This window comes from Physeter macrocephalus, chromosome 5 (genome assembly GCF_002837175.3).
Source record: "Physeter macrocephalus isolate SW-GA chromosome 5, ASM283717v5, whole genome shotgun sequence".
In the NCBI taxonomy this organism is placed as follows: domain Eukaryota; kingdom Metazoa; phylum Chordata; class Mammalia; order Artiodactyla; family Physeteridae; genus Physeter; species Physeter macrocephalus.
In genome coordinates, this window is record NC_041218.1 from 76,995,553 (window position 1) to 77,015,414 (window position 19,862).

The 19,862-nt window shown below is 41.0% G+C and overlaps 1 protein-coding gene across 2 annotated transcripts in view; it reads right to left on the reverse strand.

Moving 5' to 3' along the window:
• Positions 1-19,862, reverse strand: part of RAPGEF5 (Rap guanine nucleotide exchange factor 5) — a 220,546-nt gene that overhangs the window by 168,091 nt on the left and 32,593 nt on the right. For both annotated transcript variants that reach the window (XM_028490102.2, XM_055085044.1), the window contains exons 2-5: positions 12,481-12,531; positions 10,796-10,902; positions 5,943-6,064; positions 4,109-4,277 (exon numbers count right to left, since the gene is read on the reverse strand). In XM_028490102.2, coding sequence (XP_028345903.1) covers positions 4,109-4,277; positions 5,943-6,064; positions 10,796-10,902; positions 12,481-12,531 — 449 coding nt within the window. The remainder of the gene's footprint in view (positions 1-4,108; positions 4,278-5,942; positions 6,065-10,795; positions 10,903-12,480; positions 12,532-19,862) is intronic.

The following is a 19,862-nucleotide window of genomic DNA, read 5'->3' on the forward strand; positions in this document are numbered from 1 at the left end:
TGTGTTTTGTGTGTGTGTGTTTAACACATAGGTTAGAGTCAGGGAAGGTCAGGGTGGGATGCAATGAGAGGGAGCTGTTTCAGCAGAGGTCAGGTGATTGAATGGGATGTCTGTGGAAGCCGCAGCCAGACCTCAGGAGCATCAGAATGTCCGCTGATGCTGACATTCCAGGAGGACGCATCAGCCGGGACCACCGGGCACTGATCAAGCCGAGAGACACAGACCCAACTGACAGTAGTCTCCACAGTAACAGCGCACCCCAGTCACACTTCAGGGGTCACTAGGCAAGATCAGTGCGGATGGGAAAGGGCCAACCTGACGGGCAAGCCTGGTCTGCTAGGGTCAAGGGCCCACACCACTCACCATATCCCCAGGGGCTGTCTTGCTGAGGAGCAAGGAGAGGGCGCAGAGAGACTGAACCTTTTTACCAAAATATGCTCAACAGCTAACAAGGAAACCTTTTAAATTTCCTTATCAGAGTCATTTTACTGGATTAGGCTAAAATTATGGGGCTTCTCTTTTCCTTCTTTCTGGCTGTCCAGCGGGACAGAGGCTCATGTGGACAACACAACGCTTAGAGAAAAATGAAGAAGTTACATTTTTCTTTCCCCGCCTGATTGCAGCATAAGTTAAATTTTAGCAATCTTCTATGACTCTTTTAACAGCAGCATAAGTGTTAACTGCCCTGTAATTGGCAGAATATAGTTTTATGTATCAAGGTTCACAGACTCAGTTGTTCAGAGCACTGCCACTCCCACCCCTGGGCAAGCTGGGAAGGCTGCAATACAGGCAGTTGAATTAAAATAGCCAAGCTCCCGCACAGCCTAAATTCTCCAAGTCAGTGTTAGACAGAAGCGTGTCTTACTTGTCCTAGAGGAATTATTAGGCTGCCTTTCCCTACACTGTTACTTCAGCGTTCCTAACTGCCCCACCCCAATAAAAAAGAGTTAGGAAAAAGGACATTCTGGATGATTTGATTTGCCTTTCAGTTTGAATAAGATACCACGATTGTTCTTTCTTCCCACAGAGACAGTACCCTTGACAACCGATGCACTCACTTTTTTCAAATTATCTATTCAGTTTGGATAGAAAAGTTATTTTGTATAGCATAGGAATTTTGTTTCTTCACATTAGCCTAGAAACCTGCATTAGTTCCATTTCCCTTCCTGCTTTAAACATTTTATTTTAAACGGGAAAAAAATCTGTTTCTCTTTTCTTTTCAAAAATGAATCTTTACAGAACAGTGTTTACATAGAGACATGGAATAGTTTCCTCACATAATTTTAAAGGGATTTAGAGAGAAGGCAGCAAATTAGAACGACCCCAATGTAGAACTGCATAGGCAGACTTCATGGCCTTCAAATATCAAAAAGGTTATTCAAAGAACCACAAGAGGAGCTTCCCTGGTGGCGCAGTGGTTGAGAGTCCGCCTGCCGATGCGGGGGACACGGGTTCGTGCCCCGGTCCGGGAAGATCCCACATGCCGCGGAGCGGCTGGGCCCGTGAGCCACGGCCGCTGAGCCTGCGCATCCGGAGCCTGTGCTCCGCAACGGGAGAGACCACAGCGGTGAGAGGCCCGCGTACCGAAAAAAAAAAAAAAAAAAAGAACCACAGGACCGGGTTTTCAGCTTGTGAACGGACAATGTAAGTTAATGAGTCAAGAGAATTTTAGAGGGCATTTCGGTAGAATAGGTAAAACTGAATGGATAATACAGTGGAATGAATACCGTAGGGCTAAGAATGACATAGAAGAGTGGAAAAAAAATTTGAAACAAACAGCAAGAGGAGTAGGTTACTAAAAGTTAGGGCTGTCCATAGACTGCACGTATCACGGAAGTTCTGTGGTCAAGGTAGGACTTGGACTCCCCCTTGAGGGGTGGGTAGAACTTGACAAGGAAAGAGCAGAAATTCACAAGGCCATGAGGGAATAAACCGGTGTGGGCTAGAATGAATGGAGATCACCAGATTAGAGCAGAAGTTATGATGGGATCGCATGTGTTGAACCTTAGGAAGGGCTGTGACAACCCAGCTGGCAGAGGACAATGTCCCTAGACATCTTTTCTCTGACCACAGTTTACTCCAAGTCTGGATAACCTAAACTTTAGCTTTCAAAAATTTGGCCCAAAACATTATATCAGAGTTTAGAAGTCTGCTTATAACTCCAGTACAGAGTAAATAAATAAATACACACACATATACACACACACACACACACACACACACACACACACACACACATATTTTTGCTCCAGAAGAGACTTGCAGTGGGTTCAGTAATTTTATCTTTTTATAGTTTGTACTTATAATATGGGATAAACAGGTCTATAGCTCCCCAATGCCAATTTTCCCAGAGGAATCACCACCCCCAAATATACAAGTTCACACCAAGAGAAAAAGAATGTGCTGATAAGGCATGCTATAGTGATTATCAACCCCAGAGGCATGACACTGTATACAGTGATCAGTGTGACAAAAGACCGCAAGTAATCTGGAGTATTAGGAACCAAATGTTTAAAATAGCTTCATCTTTAGAACCTACAGTAGACTCAGGGATTCGCTGTAAAAAGGTCATCTCACTGGCATTCCAAACTGCTTCCTCGGTGGGAGAGAAAGGAGATAAACCATGAGGACTGCTTGCGAGTTTACTTCAGACACCCTTATACCCCGTTAATCTGGGTACATCCCCTGGGACTGCACACACTTCCGACTTCAGGATGGGAAACGGTTAAGAAAAGCTGCCAGAGAGCGCCAGTCCCACAGAGTCACAGCCACCTCTAGCTTAAAAAGCATTCCACTCCTTCTTAGAAAGCTTTTTAAAATTTACTGAAATGCTCCTTGACTTTTCCTGGGAAACTTCTGACCTACATTAAGACCACATTACATTCAGAAACATTTTCCTTACTTAGACAATCGAATGATGCATTATATTTGCTTTACCATGGCAAGGACCTCTATAAACAGTGGTGGTGTCAGTGGCACTGAATTCAGAACCATTTCAGAGTCAGTCTAATATTTTTATAGCTTCTGGTTATAACGTCTCAGAAAGGGAAGCTAGAATGACCCCCATAACTCTTGGGCACACACTCTAGCAGTTGTTAAAAGCATGGGTGTTACAGCCAGATGGACATGGAATGCTCCACACACCACTTGTGTGACCGTAGATAGGTTACCTGATCTCTATGCCTCAGTTTCCTCACTTTAAAATAGTAGAAACTGATGAAATAATGAATATAAAGCATTTAGCATAGTTCCTGACATAAAATGCATCCTCTGCACTCAACCTATTAGTGTCTCATTAATATTCTGACATTTTATTTCTTTTCTGAAAGCCTATAATAACTGTTCCGTATTGTCTTTCTTTTAACAAGAGTAACTCATCTTTGTTATGGTTGTGGGTGCTTCTCCCTGAACCTATTTTTCTTACCCATGAGATGAGGATAATACCACTTGCCCTGCTAATCTCAACGTATTCTAAAAATTGAATACATAAAAGTTGCTAACTGAAATTTTTAATCTGCAATTCATTATACTGAAATAAGCTTGTCATTAATGCTGAGGATAAACAAAGTCATGTCAGAATCATCATATGATGACTCAAGTCCTGTTCCCACACCCCATCTAATGAATTCCTTTCAATTCATTTTAATCATAGAGTGACTCAGCATCTGCATGTGATAATGATTCATGTGTTTTAATTTGCCAAATGTTGCTTCTAGATTATTTTCAGAAATATCTGTTGAGCTCTTTCTTAGGAAAGTCACGACTTGGAGAGAGGATAAGATGTCAGTTATTATTTTATTCCAACTTAAGCTAAATCATGTTTATTCCCAACTTATATCACCTACTCATATAGCAATGATTAAATTAGAAGCAGCGTGGTGCAGCCGGCGAGGCACGGACTTCTGGAGTTTGAATACCAGTTCAATCATTTATTAACTGGACTGAATTTTCAGCATTTTACCTTTCTGAACCTACATCTGAGAAATGGGAATAAAACAATGACTTCTTAAAGGAGATGATCTTAAAAAGCAGAGCACAGTCTCCAGACACAGGGATGGCTCTCTAAGTGAGAATAATTTTACAATGGAACAGAACAGCATCTACTTACAGTTCACAGATGCCAGCTCTAGTGGGAAGGAGAGGCACAAGCTGCAGTAAAAGTTTGACACCATTTTGCCACGCCTCTTCTCTTTCAAATTCACAGTACAAGTAGCTACACTCATCAGACGAAAACTGGTAGAAAACATAGGTATCTTGAAAGCATAAATGCTGGTCCACTGTTGGAAACAAAAAAGGCGTGGATCAGTTTTGTAAAGTATATCATTTAGAGAGCCATAAACTGAATAATAAATTGAAAGGCCTACTAACTATTAGGGAGAAGCCAGGGATAGGACGATAATGAAGTCCATTCGTGTTCACAGTCCCATTGAATTAAAAAGGACTTACTGACCACCCTATTTTTATTACTTGAAGCTCTGGCCAGCACATTCACACGTATTTTACAACTGCTCTACTTCAGGGACAGGTGAAATCAACAGCAATGCAAAGGCAGTAGAAGAAACTTTTTTTTTTTAGCGTCCCAAAGCACTACATTAAATTACTGTGGTGATACACAAATACAACACTATGGCAAGATTTAGATGAGTGGCTCTCAACCGGCACTGAGGGCATATAGCAACGTCAGGTGACATTCTGCGTTGCCACAACTAGGGGGTGCTACTGGCATCTGGTGGGTGAAAGAAAGGGATGCTACTAAACATCCTGTAAGAGACAGTGCCACCACCACCCCCCATTAACTAAGAATTATCTAGCACAAAATGTCAACACTACCAAGGTTAGGAAACCCTATTTTAAAAGAAATCAAGACATGGAGACTTTTCCAAAAAATATTAACACAAAATGTTTTGCTAAGCAGAAACCTGAACCTCACAAGCAAGCTGATAATTATATTCCTCAAAGGCAGTTAACTGTTTTTCTAAAGAAGAGCATGAGGTGCTACGTGTGACCGACTAAGATTACACCCACATCCCCATCTGTACCACTTTTCCACAGTGGGAACTGGGGTGTGCCTTTCTGAAACTTACTATGTTCTCTGACCCTCAATATTTAACATCTATAGAAGAAAAGGGCTTCCCAGTGACAAACCAGCACCTGAGTGATAGAGATAAATAAAGAATCTAAACTGCTTGACTTTTTTTTTTTTTTTTTTTTTTTTGCGGTACGCGGGCCTCTCACTGCTGTGGCCTCTCCCGCTGCGGAGCGCAGGCTCTGGACGCGCAGGCTCAGCGGCCATGGCTCAGGGGCCCAGCCGCTCCGCGGCATGTGGGATCCTCCCGGACCAGGGCACAAACCCGCGTCCCCTGCATCAGCAGGCAGACTCTCAACCACTGTGCCACCAGGGAGGCCCCAAACTGCTTGACTTCTAAGTCTTCCATTCCCTGGCTCAACAAAGAAAAGAGATATCCACCATCTACTTTAGTTTCTAGTTAACATCAATCTTCTGTTCTGTTTAAACAGCTTATTTTCACAGATCGTTTATGACTACTTACACAATTAAAATGGCATACACAGTCTACTCATAAAGTCAGTTTCTGATTATTATTCTGAGTACAGCAAGACAAATCACACATTTAGAGCAGCTAAAGATGTCACTGATTTTTTAAAAAAATTGTGTGCATCATTTTAAGTAGAGAAGGGAGGGGGTAAGGGAAAGACTCTTACAGGTAGTAGTTAATGAAACAACAAGTACCTAATTATTTTTACAAAATGTGTGAGAAGTAACAAAAGATGAACTGTCACATTCATTTATAAGAGAATGCATATATTTACCAGCAAACACAATCTCCATCTAGATTATAATATCATCTAGGAAATCAAACACACTTTGGTCAAGTAGCTTAACAACATAATGATTCTGTGCCTTCAAAACATGTAACACTAACCTGATGACATAATTCCCATATCCAGTAGGAGCTGCCAGACCCCTATGGCCATAGATCTGCATTGGACCAAAGGACAGTGTTCTAGAAGCCAGTCTACCAGTTCCGACCCAACGCAGCTTCTCCTGGACAAAAGCAAAGACATTCCCAGTAAGACATGGTTGCCACCCATTTGCCAAAAAAAATGAAATTTAATACCGTCAATTTCATGTGCTTTTAAACAAGCAACTCAAGCATAAAATGACATGGACCTCTTATCCATCTTTCAGGTTTCAGTTCAAATATCGCCTGCCTTACAGAAGCTTACAATCATATCCTTTATACTTCTTCTTCGCATCACCTAACATTTAGCAATTATACATCTTTCCAAATGAATAGTATCTCTTTTCCTCCTTTGAGAATAATTTTCAGGAGAACAGGGACTACGTGTATGTAACATTTAGCAATTATACATCTTTCCAAATGAATAATATCTCCCTTGAGAACAATTTTCAGGAGATCACAGACTATGTGTATGTAACTTACGATTGATCGCCAACATCAGAACAGTCCAGGCCCACGGTAAAGTCTCTGAATATATACATTAGAATAAATGAAGGAATAAATTTAGCAGCCCTTTAACCTGAAGACAATGCTTCTGCCTTGGTAAGACAAGTACCTCGAGTTGGTGGTGATCAGCTTTGATTCAAGCAATTACACATTTTTATCTCATCTCTTTGAGAACAAAATAATTCCAGGGTTAGACAAGGCTATACCACAGTGAGTAGTATGAAGTCCTGTTTTCTGATCTTTAAACGGAGAGTAAATCTTAATATTTGTCTCAAAGAACAATACATTTGACTGTTAATCTTTTTAACATAATCTAAGCAATCTGCCAAGCAGCCTAGATCATAAACCCATAAACCTGGATGATGGATTCCACTAATCACATGCAAGAAATACTCTCTGTAATCCTTAAAATACATAGCTGTATTCAAAGAATGCCCCAATTTGGGCATCACAAGCGGTACTTTCATGCCTACTTTCCCATCTTTATCAGCTTCAGATGAAAAACCAAACGAAGAAAACTTTCTGAAATAAGTTTTTTCAATTTGCAGAAATTTTATTGAAACCCACCCTTCCGTATGGAAAAAAAGGTCACCCAAAATTTTTTTAAAGAGATGTATCATGGAAAAGGCTATCTTTCTCCTATATTTGGTATTTAAGGACCAAAAGAAGCCAACATTTATTTGTATTCCTAAAACAGAAAAACATTGTCTATCTTTTGTGATTGGCATAGTTATAAATACCTAGGAATCACACAGTAACCAACAGTATGAAGAAATGCCATGAGATGCTACATTTTCTTGAGTGATGGAAAAATAAGGTAGTAAACATTTCTGCTGAGATATCTGAACAAATATTCTACTTTAGATAAAGTATCACTTTTGGGGAGTAAATATTTGAAAGATACTCTGAGGCCATTAAGGCAATTCCAGATTGTACCAACTGTACAATTCCAGTTGCAGGCTGGCGTTAAAACATAAGAAAGATTAACAGTCAAATAAATGGATGTTTTTTGAAACAAAACAAGAAAACAGATTGCAACAAAACAGGCAATTAGGCCAAACCGTCAAATTTAACTCCTACAGGACACCTTTCATATTAAAGGCTCAAAGTGTTAATTTCTCAACACCTCTGTCAATTAGCCCGCATCTTTGGGCTTGTAAAGCTCTTTTATCATCTTAATCCTTATTCTCAGAACAATACATACAGCTCCTCAGCCTGCTCTGTGTCTGACACCACCTGGAACACGGCAGGATACAGCAAAACATTTACTCAACAAACTAAACTGTCAAATTGCAAATGGTGACTGGACAGATGCGTTGGCTTGTTTCTTCACAGCTGATGAGGAAGACGTGCCTCAGACCAGGGCTTCCCAAATTTGTGTTTAGTAGGAGTTGCCTGGGGCATCTTGCTGACGTGCAGATTCTGATGCAGTGTGGCTGGGTGCAGCCTCGGAGCCCTCATTTCTAACAGGCTGCCGGGTGATGCCGGTGACCCCGGTGACCCAGCCCCACCTTCTCATTGGGAAGGGCTCTGTCTTGGGGAGGTGCAGGGCTGAGTGGATATGCTAAAACACGGTACCGCCGTGACTGCTGTCATGTGTAGTTATTACCGAATACTCAGCCTCCCGCACTCGGAGCAAGCGACTGTTTGGGGGGCACACGATCTCCTTCTGCCCCCATCTCCAATTTAACAAGTTATGTTTCGAATCGCTTTCAACAATCCATCTGCACCAGGCAAAACATCACGGGGTAAGGATGAACACTATCACTACCACCACCAAAGCAAACCAAATGAAGTAAGCTGCCGCTGCGTTAACTCACACCCCCTTGACTTGCGGACCAGGTCAGCAACAATCCATTTTAAATACCTAAACCTCCAGGACCGAGGGGAAAGCAGTGGAGAAATCAGAGATGCCTGGAAGGGAGGAACGTGAACACCCACGGCAGTTCTTACTCCCCGTGTATTTTCAGTCTTGTACTGAATCCAGCAACTGTTCCGAGTACATGCAGATCTAACTAGCGCTGCGATACTTGACAGGAACATTGTGATATGGAGATGACTGGCTCCAAGGCCAACGTGATTGTCATAACAAAACATTAATTTTATTAATCTCTCAAGTTGAAAATTCGATTTCTCTTGGCCTCCTTCAGTCTCCGGTTACATTTTTAGTAATCAATTCATAATAGTGCAGAGAGAACCCTCATCTCAAATGTCAGTGGGACAGTGGTATTTACACACTTACATGAGGCCTCAAAAGTAGTATGATTTTTCCTATAGTACCAAATAAATGGAAAACATTTCAAAGCTGTGAAAGTAGTTCTCATGGGGTACATGGAGAACACTTTGCTCAATTTACTACCAGACAAATGAAAATGACCCAGCCTAGGCAATCATATTAGTATTTTGTCTCTAAACCCAGAGCATTAATCAGTCCTTAGATTATAAAAGAAAGGAGGTTCCAATAAAGATGTTAAAAAAAATAAATAAATAAAAGAAAGGAGGTTCTGGCCTGATCATCTGGAATCTGAAATAGGACAACTCATGGTCTCTCCACAATCTACTCCCACTAAACCTTAGGTATGTTCTTACTTGGATGGATGGCTCTTTTCCATGAACCTGATTAATGTACATCTCCCAATTCTTTTTCAATCTATATCCAATCAGAAACAAAACTGAAAAAAAGGACAGATCCTACATACAGCCTCACGTGGGAACTGAAATGAATCCTATGAGCTTGCTGACAACTAGACCCAAAGACTTACACAGGCAGACCTCATTTTATTGCACTTTCATTTACTGTACTTTACAGATATTATGTTCACAGATTCAAGGTTTGTGGCAACCCTGCATTTAGCAAGTCTATCGGTGCCAATTTTTCCAATGGCATTTGTGAGACACTTTGTGTCTCTGTGTCACATTTTTGGTACTTATCACAATATTTCAAACCCTCCACCAACAGAAAAGATGATGACTTGCTGAAGGCTCAGATAACGGTTAGCAATTTTTAGGAATATTTTCAAAAGTAAGGTACGTATATTGTTTTTAGATAATGCTATTGCACACTTAATAGACTGGAGTGTAAACATAACTGCTGTATGCACTGGGAAACAAAATAACTCATGTGACTCACTTTATTGTGCTACTTGCTTTACTGCAGTGGTCTGGAACCAAACCTGCAGTATCTCTGAGGGATGCCTATACACGCAGTGTCAGTTTTTTAAGAAAAGGGGAAAAAAATTAGACTTGTCTAAAGTAGATACCACCATCTATTTTTTAAAAAGGCGGGGGGAGCTCTACGTGAAGTAATCCAACAATCACCACAGCCCGTCTTCCAGCCTGTTGCGTCTGCTTGGCCTAGGCTCTAAACCAGTGGTTTTTCAGACCCTGGGCTGTGAATTCCTTATGGGAGGGTGTGGCAGTGACCTTTGAGCTTTCTCAAGAGCTTCACAATTCCATATACACAAAAGCATTGTTTGTCAACAGAATAAATCATATCTAACCTATGCTGAATGTGTCAAAACCTATGGAAATACTAATGTGATTAATTAAACATGGGATTTTAAAGTGTTAATTCATTATAGTTCTCTCATCTCCACTACACAGTTGGTCAATGGTGCCAAGATTACCGATTTTGCCAAATTTTTTTTATCGGAAAGAAGTTGTTGGCGTGAGATAGTTGCTGACAGGGAAGGGACACGAAGAAATTATCTAGGGTGTGAAAACTCCCCAGAGCTTGATGTGGAGTTACATAAGTGTGTGTAATGATTACAAATTCATCAAGCTGTACCCTTAAGATTTGTGCATTTTACTGTATGTAAACTATGCCTCAAAAAAAAGGATGGGGGGGTCGTCTTACTCAAATAGGTTGGGAACCACTATCCCCAAAAGCCAGGCCATGATGGAATTTTTCCCATCTGTGGCAAATGGAAAAAAAGAAAATGACTGTAATGAGTTTGTGATAAAGCTAAATTTAGTTAACTTGAAGAAATGTCTTTATTCTGAGACTCTTTCCTACTTTTTTGTTGTCATTTATTCCGAGTACTCTCCCTATTCTTCATGGTATTGTAATCTTCCAGTTGTAATCTCCCTATCTTCAGACCAGGAGTCCAACTGTGAAACGCTTGGCTAAGTTTAATTAAGAGAAAAGTCACCGCACCACCAGTATCCCAAATAGACACTTCAAACAAACCAACCCTCCTACTGCTGATAAGTGCCCATCTCTCTGTGATCAAGGTTATGACTTGAACATGTTTTTGGGTTTTTTTCTCAAGGAGAATTTCTGACAAGGTGTTAGGAAACCGTGTTACCTGTAAAATCCCTTGAGGTTCACCCTGTCCTTTATCAGGTCAGCTGCCTGAACGATGATAATATTCCTCAGTGCTCTTCCTGCACAAGAAGAATTCTCTCCATAAATCTACACGGAAAAGACAAAGACTCACTGAGAATTCAGAACAATGATGTGACAATTTGTGAGCTGCCAATGACATACTATATAGAAAAAGTTATGGCCAAGTCCCTAAGCTTAAAACACTTAACTGCTTTAACTACAAATAATTTCCTTTTACACAGAGTTTCCAGGGCAAAATACCTGTTTTTTTAGATACAATGTTTGTACCAATACAGCAAATTGAAGAATATTTATATATGACCTCTGCCATACTGATAAATGCATACTTGTAAATGTCTTGGAAGCTGGGAAAATAATTTTTTCCTATCTAGCAAGCATCTCGCACCATGACACAATTTAATAGCAGGCTGCTGTGTGCTTTGCTTTTAAGCTTCACTCAACTGCAGAGTTTATAGTTAATGCCAAGCATCCTGGTTTCATCTACTTCACAATTCCATCTAGCAGATAAAAATTTCATATAGCTTTTTTTTTAATCTTCTGATTTGCCCATATGCATCTCTGATTCTTGGAAGATGAAGCAGGGTATTCCTTAGATCTGGAGAGGTCTATGTCCCACTTTATAAACTACCTCCTTTTTCTATAATTGGCAGTTTCGTCCACAGGGCAATGTTGCTTCACAAAGGAAGCTAAATGAAAATGAACTGTCTAAGTAAAGGCTCATGAAAGTGAAGATATATTGAGGGTGCATGCTAACATCTGTTTACTTGTTTCTTGCTGAACTCTTTTTGCACCTACAAAATATTTTATATCTTCTCCCAGAGCAAACAAATTGATAATATATTGACTATAACGTGATCTGGAACACTTCAACCCCATCCTTATACTCCCTTAATTTTCCTGTAATCACCTCCTAAACACAACCTAAGAAGAAAATGTGAAGGACAGGAAATGATTTATTTTTAACACGTTAAATCTATTTAAAAAAAACAACAACTTACAACTTAAGTCAGATAACAGAAAGTATTACCATAAAAGAGGTATGAGTCAGCTGACACTTGACTAGTCCTGACAATGTACCAGTATTCATTCACTCAGTCATTCAAAAAACACTAAGCAGCTATCAGGTCCCATTCTAGACGCTGGGGATGCAGTAGTGAGCAAGGCCAAAAAGGTCCTGCCCTCACAAAGCTCACAGTCTCCTGTTATTCTAAAATATGCAACCCTGTCAGCTGATTTTTTTTTTTTAAACACAACGTAATGAAGGTATCCCCACCTTGTTTCAATGAGCACTCGGGGATATTCTACTATTAGATAACAATAAATATAAATAATCCCCTTTTACACAAAGTTTTCAGAGTAAAATATCCAGTATTTTTGAAATACAGCATTTCTATCATATAGCAAATTGAAAATATTTATATTATAGATGAACTCTGCCATGTTCATAATGCATTCATGTAGAGGACTTGGAAAACGGGAGAAAATTTTTGTCCTATCTAGTGAACATCTTGCTCCATGACACAAGTATCAGAGCATTTCAAACACCTTCGGCCATGTCATCCCAGGTGAAGGAGACGGCGTCATCAGGAGCAAAGGGAAGAATCACTGTTTCAGCAAATGCTGTAAGAGAGATAAGAATCGTACCTGGGAAGGAGTAGGTTCAAGGTATGGATTGGAAATTCTTCTTGATAGAGTCTATTTGAAAAGAAAGAAAAGGGGAAAATTAGAACCCAACAGAAAGCTTTGTACTGTAAGGACACAATATATGCAACCGTGGCAGGCCCAGCAGTTGTCTAAGCCAAAGAAATGTCATGGGCCATGGAGGATGAACATCTTTATTCTCACTCAGTGTAACATTCAGCCCAATGGGACAGGATATTCCATGGGAACGGCTCCCAATCTAGAGAGCACAACTTTAACAAGCGCAATCGAAAAACAGGGATGTTTGTATACGTATCACTTTGTTCTCAGTGTGATTTTGATTCCATTTCTGCTTTCCCTTCTATTTCTACTCTAACAAACCCTAACTCCAGCTCTCATCCCTGCACACCTGGACGGCTGTTTCGGCTTTTCAGTGGATTTCCCTGGGCTCCCGTCACGCCCCCTCAGGCCATCCTGCAAACCTCAACTGAACAAAAGTCCCTATATAGCCCCTCAACTGACAGTAGGTCCCTTCTTGCTTGTCAGTCGGAACCCCCAGCCTGCCCTTCTGGGCCTACCACAGTCTGCCTCCGACAGATTTCTATTCTCCTTCTACCTCCGTGCATGGCTTCTTTGACTCAACATGAGATCTACTCATCAGAAGAAGCTGCGATTCATACCTGCCTCTGCTCACACCGTCCTCGACAACCGAAAGCCCTCCGTCTTCCCTGCTACACCCCTGAACCCCACTGAAGTCCAGGTCTGTGCAGTCACCTGTTGGGTGAAGCTCCGCCCACCCACCCCAGTCCACTGCAGTTTGTCCCTCTGGGAGCCCTTTGTTTTCTGACTATTTATATGGCGGCTCCTGGGTGCTCTGCAGTACTGGCTATCTTTCTATGTGTGCATTTGCCCCAACTAATCCATACACTCCTTGAGGGAGTGCTGGCAGCTTAACCTGCTTCGCTTTCACAGCCTCTAGCACACAACCTCACACACAAAAAATGTTTGTTTTTGTATTCATTTATTACAGATATTTATATCTCTGCATCAGCTGAGTATTTGCTGTGTGATTTGAATTGTAGGAGCTTATCTTTCTTACCTAACAATCCAGTAAGCAGCGCCATCACCCACATGTGTATAAGCAAAATAGAAAACTACTATAATTTCCCGTTGCGGTTTAGGAAAAGGAACAGCGAAATGAACATTTACTGAGCTTCCAACCTATGTTTAAAAGCTCTTTACACCGCTATTCCAAAGCTTGCTGTCTTTTGAGATCCCATAGTTTTTAGTCCGCCGCGTCCACTTCTTAGAATCACTTACAAAACATACCCTGCCACTCACTGCCTTCCAGCGTCTGAACCTTCTACCAAACTTTAAGCTAAGACAGAATTCTCACTCAGCCCCTTGCCCACTCCACACAGCTCCCATACTACTTATCTTCTAATTAAACTGAAATAAATATACAGACTCTTTATCCAGGAATGCCAATTGGTACACGCTGCTAAAGATTTGCAATGGCTTCCAAGAAAAAAAAGAAAAGTTTAAGATAGGCAATTTTTAATTGTTATGTGTTAAAATAAAACACCTACTCACCCCTTCTGGTCTAGTCTATACACATTCCCAACAGGCCCTTCCTAGGCCTTCTGTCGTCTGAGCCTAGGCATTGTATTCACTTACTGAAATACTGAACAGTTTAAAATTTGCATCTACACCAGATTTATAACTTGAAGATGAATCATCATGATAAGTGATTTTTTTTCCCCCTAAACAGCCTTTTAAAATTCAATATGGCAGACCAGAATGACAATCTTCATTACTCATCTAATTGCCTAAATCAGCTCAGAAAAGCAACTACTTCACATAATCTAGTTAAAAAGAAAGTTTCCAGGTAGAAACAAGCTCTAAAGAATTAGGCGGGGGCACTTTCACAAAAGAAAGCAGAAAGGCTTCCTTTCTCTCTGCCGCCAGCCCAAATCTGGCTGTCTCGACACTAGTGTTTCACTCGCACAATTCCACTTCACAGAAACTTCCCCCGTGGAGGGCTTGTTACAAAAGATTGGTAAGGTGAGTCAATAAAGCCATGGGGTCCTTCCATGCCGACTAGATAACAGTGTTAGATAAGCTCCTAGCCCAGAAGGAATCGACCAGAGCAACCTAACAGGAACTGCCTTTTACAGGACACAATACCTAGATTTGTTGTCAGAAACTCCTGCGAAGCCTGTTCTTAAATGGCCCCGAGGGAACAGTGTTTCCTGAACGCTCCAGGACAGCAGCTCTCAAACTCACCTGAGCTGGGGAAGCTCAGCGCTCTCTGTACAACTCCGGAAAGGACTGATCTGTTCAACTTAAAATAACTACCATAACTGTACTTTTTTTTGAGACCACTTTATGTTAGCTGTCAGTATTGACTAAAAATAGCAAGTGCCAAAGACTTAAAGAACAAAGAACATGGAGGAACTGACCATCCATTACCTCATATTTCATAGATACTGTGAAAGGATTGTTACGTAATTTTACTGGGGAAACACCATGGGCCAACTTACAGGAATCTGAGAATGACTGCTCTAAAGAACCTCACAAACTGCTCTCCCAACATTTCCCTGAAACAGTAGCACAAGGACACCCTTGAAGATGCACCCCTCTATTCTTTCCCTGATATTCAATTACTCAGCTGTTTTCATCCCATCTTGGACTCCCTCGGTTTTGTTTCTCCTCTCAGCATTTCAGGGCTTCATCTCATCACTCCCGTGGCAACTAACTTCCGTTCATTTCCCTTATGAAGCACCTACTGATCTCCTTGCCAGGCACAGTGGCAGCTCCAGAAACATACATGTGAACAAGATACCATCCTCTAACTTAGAAATCATTTATCAGAAGACATGGGATCTCAAGAACATTTTAAATCAATCAGGAAGAACATTTCTTCTTCCTAATTTCCTATCAATTTACTCTACAATCTTGGATGTCTGGTCCAATTGATGCAGGCGTCCTCTTTTAAATGGCTCTCACCATGATATCTCAAATATAAAGTCCAGATGAGATGATTCTTTTTCCCCCTTTATTTCCAATTTCCTAGAATTACTTAAGCTAGATGCAATGATTCTTTCATGAAGGACTTATACGGACCATAGAGAGAAGACTAGTAACAATACAAATAAAATTAGATTTTAATTCAAATTTATTTCTTCTCGTCTCCAATTTAATGAACGATAGAAAATGATTCCCTAAATGATTCTGTGCAAACCTCATATTTTAAACATGTGTTAGAAAATTGCAACCCTTTAATATTCACAAATGAACTTCCAGAAAAAATAATAAATTTTATTTACGCAGAAGGATAACTCAGAGTAAACTCAGAAGGCTTTACTCAGAAAGATAACTGGTTAACAATCATATATTACTTTCTTTTTTTTTTAAAGTTAGGTGTCCACTAAAGTTAGATGGTAATAGTCTCTGAGGCTGGGTCTGAACCAAAAATGGAACTCATTTCAGAGTCATTGGAAATATCGTGCTCAACTATATGGTAGACTTAGGGCACATTTTTAAATCAGCTTTTAAAGGACATGCCTTAATGCTCTCCTTGGATTGAATTAAAATACTTAGGCTACAAGGGGAGAGAGAAAGGAAAGGAAAAAGAATGAATCACTTCAATCACCAGAGAAGTATGACCTGCTCTGTTAAAATAGGAACCAACAAGAACTACCAAATTTGTTGATAACTTGAGAATTCAGTTCACAACACAACTTGCTGTCACCTTCAGCCATTGTCCTTTACCCACTCTGGGTGACCAAGTAGAAATGAACATGTTAAAAGTGGAATAAGTATACTTAGATTTCTTATAATTCTAAGAAGCCAAAAATCTCCATAAGTAACTAGAGGGCACATGTGTTAAGAGACTATGCACGAAAACAATTAAGTCTGTGATCCAGTAGGCTGTGCAGCAGAGTTCTAAGGCCTGGGTGGGGGAGAGGGGTCCTTTTTAAGCCCCAGCATACCCTTGCATCTCAATCAAAAGTTGATCCAGGCGAGAAGGACAGAATCCCACCCAGACAGGAAGCTGGCTTGAGAAGGACACAGTCATCACAAGTTCAGCATAATGCAAACTGGAGACATGAGTCAAGTGCTGACATGGAAGCACAGGGCCGGGCACCACAACTCTTTCTGCAAACTCGGACGCCAGTTCAGGCCCAACCATTCCTTGAGGCTCCAAGGGATGTGCTCCCAAAGTCAGTCACAGCCACAAAGGCCACTGTAATGATATCTTCTCAACATAGCCTGGCCAAACCGAAGTCAATGATGTTCTCAAAGTTAAGAGTTTTCCACTGCCCTGTGATGTGTTAAGAAAACAGAATGAAAGGGAAGGGGGGCAGAAATGCTTACTGAGCACCTCCTTTGTCTTAAGCACTTTCCCACATTAGGAGCTGCACCCACCTATTCATACATCTAGAGACAAGAGCCCTGAGGTTCAGAGAAATTAAGGAATTTACTTAAGGCCCCAGAGTTGGGAAGTTACAAAGCCAGGGCTGGAAGAATATTGTGATTGATTCCGAAGTCACCACTCAACCATAACATGCTGCATGTTACCAAGTAATAAATGAGTTTCTGCTGTGTGCTAGAGATTGTACTGAATATTTTACATGCACTATATTGCTTAATTTTTGAAAAACTATGAGGTTTTAATCCCATTTTACAGATGACAAAACTAGACTTAAAGAGGTTAAGAAATTCACCTGAGTTTGCAACCCAAGCCTGTCTTTAGTTACTTCCCCATACATTATCTTATAACATGGAATGTACTGATTTAAGAATCACACGACAAACAAGTGCAGATAACTGCATGAAGATGTCGCAGATAGCTGTCTCTGTTAGATCCAGAAGTTCTCAACCCTGGATGTAAATTAGAACCATCTGGGAAACTGAAGAAATAATCAAACAGGAGCTCAGGTCCACAGAATTAGAACCTGTAGGAGAGGGACCTGGGTGGGTTTTTTCCAAGCTCTTCAATGTAGTTTTAATGTGCACCCCGGTCTGAGAAAAACTGTAAAAACCAGGGGTGGGAATTGGCAATTTGAACCTCTCATCATCCGCCTCTGCTCTGAAGCTTGACGCACTCCTCAAGTGATCCGAACACAGCAGAGGTGCAAGCCATCCGAACAGCCCTGGGCTCTGAGTCTGAGCTTCTAAGTCTGGCTTGTGTAGAACAAAGAGCCAGTGTCTCAGGAAATCCCACCTTGCACCTGTTCTTTGGTGTGTGTTTTCTATCCACCCCATCCCAGACGCAGCCCTAAACCAAGGAACCTCACGTCCCCAGAGCGGCATCGTACCTATATACCTTCTGAAAGGACATCCCCTTTTAACGGCATCCATAGCATTAGCCTTAATTTTTACTTCCCACTGCTAAAGGACTCTCTTCTAGTATAAACATGTTTGCCCCACTTAAAAGCTAAAAGAGAAGATTAAAGTGGGGCTTAGGAATACTTAAAAATGTTTCACAATCTTGCCTGCCTAGGGAGACAAATCGGCAACAACCAGCAGCTTCTGGGAAAATATATACAATAGGTACCACAGAAACAAACCCCAAAGTGTCATCAACGTGATTCTATTCATTCCTTGGGCAAGTATCTTTCTTCTCTGCGTTTATAAACAAGAGAATGATTTTGCCTAGCCGGGTGGGCTTCCTTGGTTAATGCAATCACAGAAAAACCTTTACAATTTAGGCATCAAGTCACTGAAGATTTTGGGTCAACAGTTAAATTGGCAGCTTACTTATCTCCACGTGTCACTGAATCCCCTACTTGCAGTAACATCAACCTGCCCGGTCACACCTGGACTCCAGCATGAATCCTTTCCACAGCAGCCAACGTGAAGAAGCTCCCACTGGCCAAATCCGGGACGATTTGAGCAGCAAAACAATGAAAGTATTGCATTAAACCAGCAGGATAAATACCCATGAGTCCATACTGATGTAAATCACTGAATTAAAAAATGGGGTGGGGGAGGGGTGGGGAGACAGCTCTTCCTTCTAGAATTCTTTCAATTACTAAGTGCAACGAAAGGAGGCAAAGAGAATATCACCATTAGGCAAAGAACACAGTACTAAATGTTACAGGCAAGAATCATCGATGGATGCCAAAATTAGTGAACAAAAGTACGGTGAGATACAGGATATCTGCCTAGTGTCAAAGTGTCTCCCCACAAGCTATTAAGGAATACTGAGGAAAAAATAGTAACCTTTCAGCGGAGCTTAGCAGACACCTCCTTAACTAAGTGATAAAACTTATCACCAACCATGAGACTTGACAACACTTGCCTGCTGATATGATACCCTGAGAAAGGCACTTTTAGGGTATTTTTGTCAAAATGCATACCTGAATTTAATGAGAAACATCAGACAACTCCAAGTTGAGGGACATTCTTCAACATAGCTAGCTCATACTCTGCAAAAATTGTCACAGTCATGAAAGACTAAGAAAAACTGAGGGTCCCCAGATTGGAGGAGAACAAAGGAAACTGACAAGGAAAGGCAATGTGATCCTGAGTGTGATCCTGGACTAGGATAAGGACCTTAGTAGGACAGCTGGCAGGAAGTGAATGAGGTCTGTATTTCAGTTACTTGAGTGTCAATGTTACTTAGTGTCAATGCTGGTACTGTGTATCAAGTGCACTGTGGTTATATAAAATGTTAAAATTTGGGGAAGCTGGGTGATGGTTATAAGGCAAGTCTCTGTATTATTTGTACGTTTAAGTCTGAAATCATTTCAAAACGTAAAGTTCAAAAAAATAAAAGCCTTCTTCCTCCCTACAAACAAATCCTCAAAAAAATTCAAAATACAGCATGTGTTTCTTTACTAAAAGCTGCTCTCACTGTAACATTATCATCCTGGCTACCCAACAAAAGGACCCTCCCTGCCTCCTTGACCACTCTGGCCTCTAGCACCTTCACACAAATCAGATTAACCTCCCTAAAACCTCTCCTTACATATCACCTTGTTATTAAAAAATAAAATGTATTTAAAAACAAACAGTTTATGCTCCCTATGTGCTCACAGACAATATCCCAAGACTTTACCCAAGCGGCCAGTCCCCTCAATGTCTACATAACCCAGGCTGCACATCTCTCCTGCAAACTTCCCGCTGTAGCCAGGCAGCTGGTCTGATTTTTACTCTGCAAACCGTGTGCATTCTCACCTCTGTGCCCAAGCCCTTGCCATGACCTCTGCTCCCCGTATTTCTTTACATTTCCACATCCTGCCCTTCCTTCCATCTACACAAATGCTACATGAAGCCTACCCAAGCCTTAAGCCTCCCGTGACCAATCTCTTCCCCTAAACACTCCATACTTGTCAGTATTTGCCACTAATATGCCTCCCAGCTCCATTTGCATG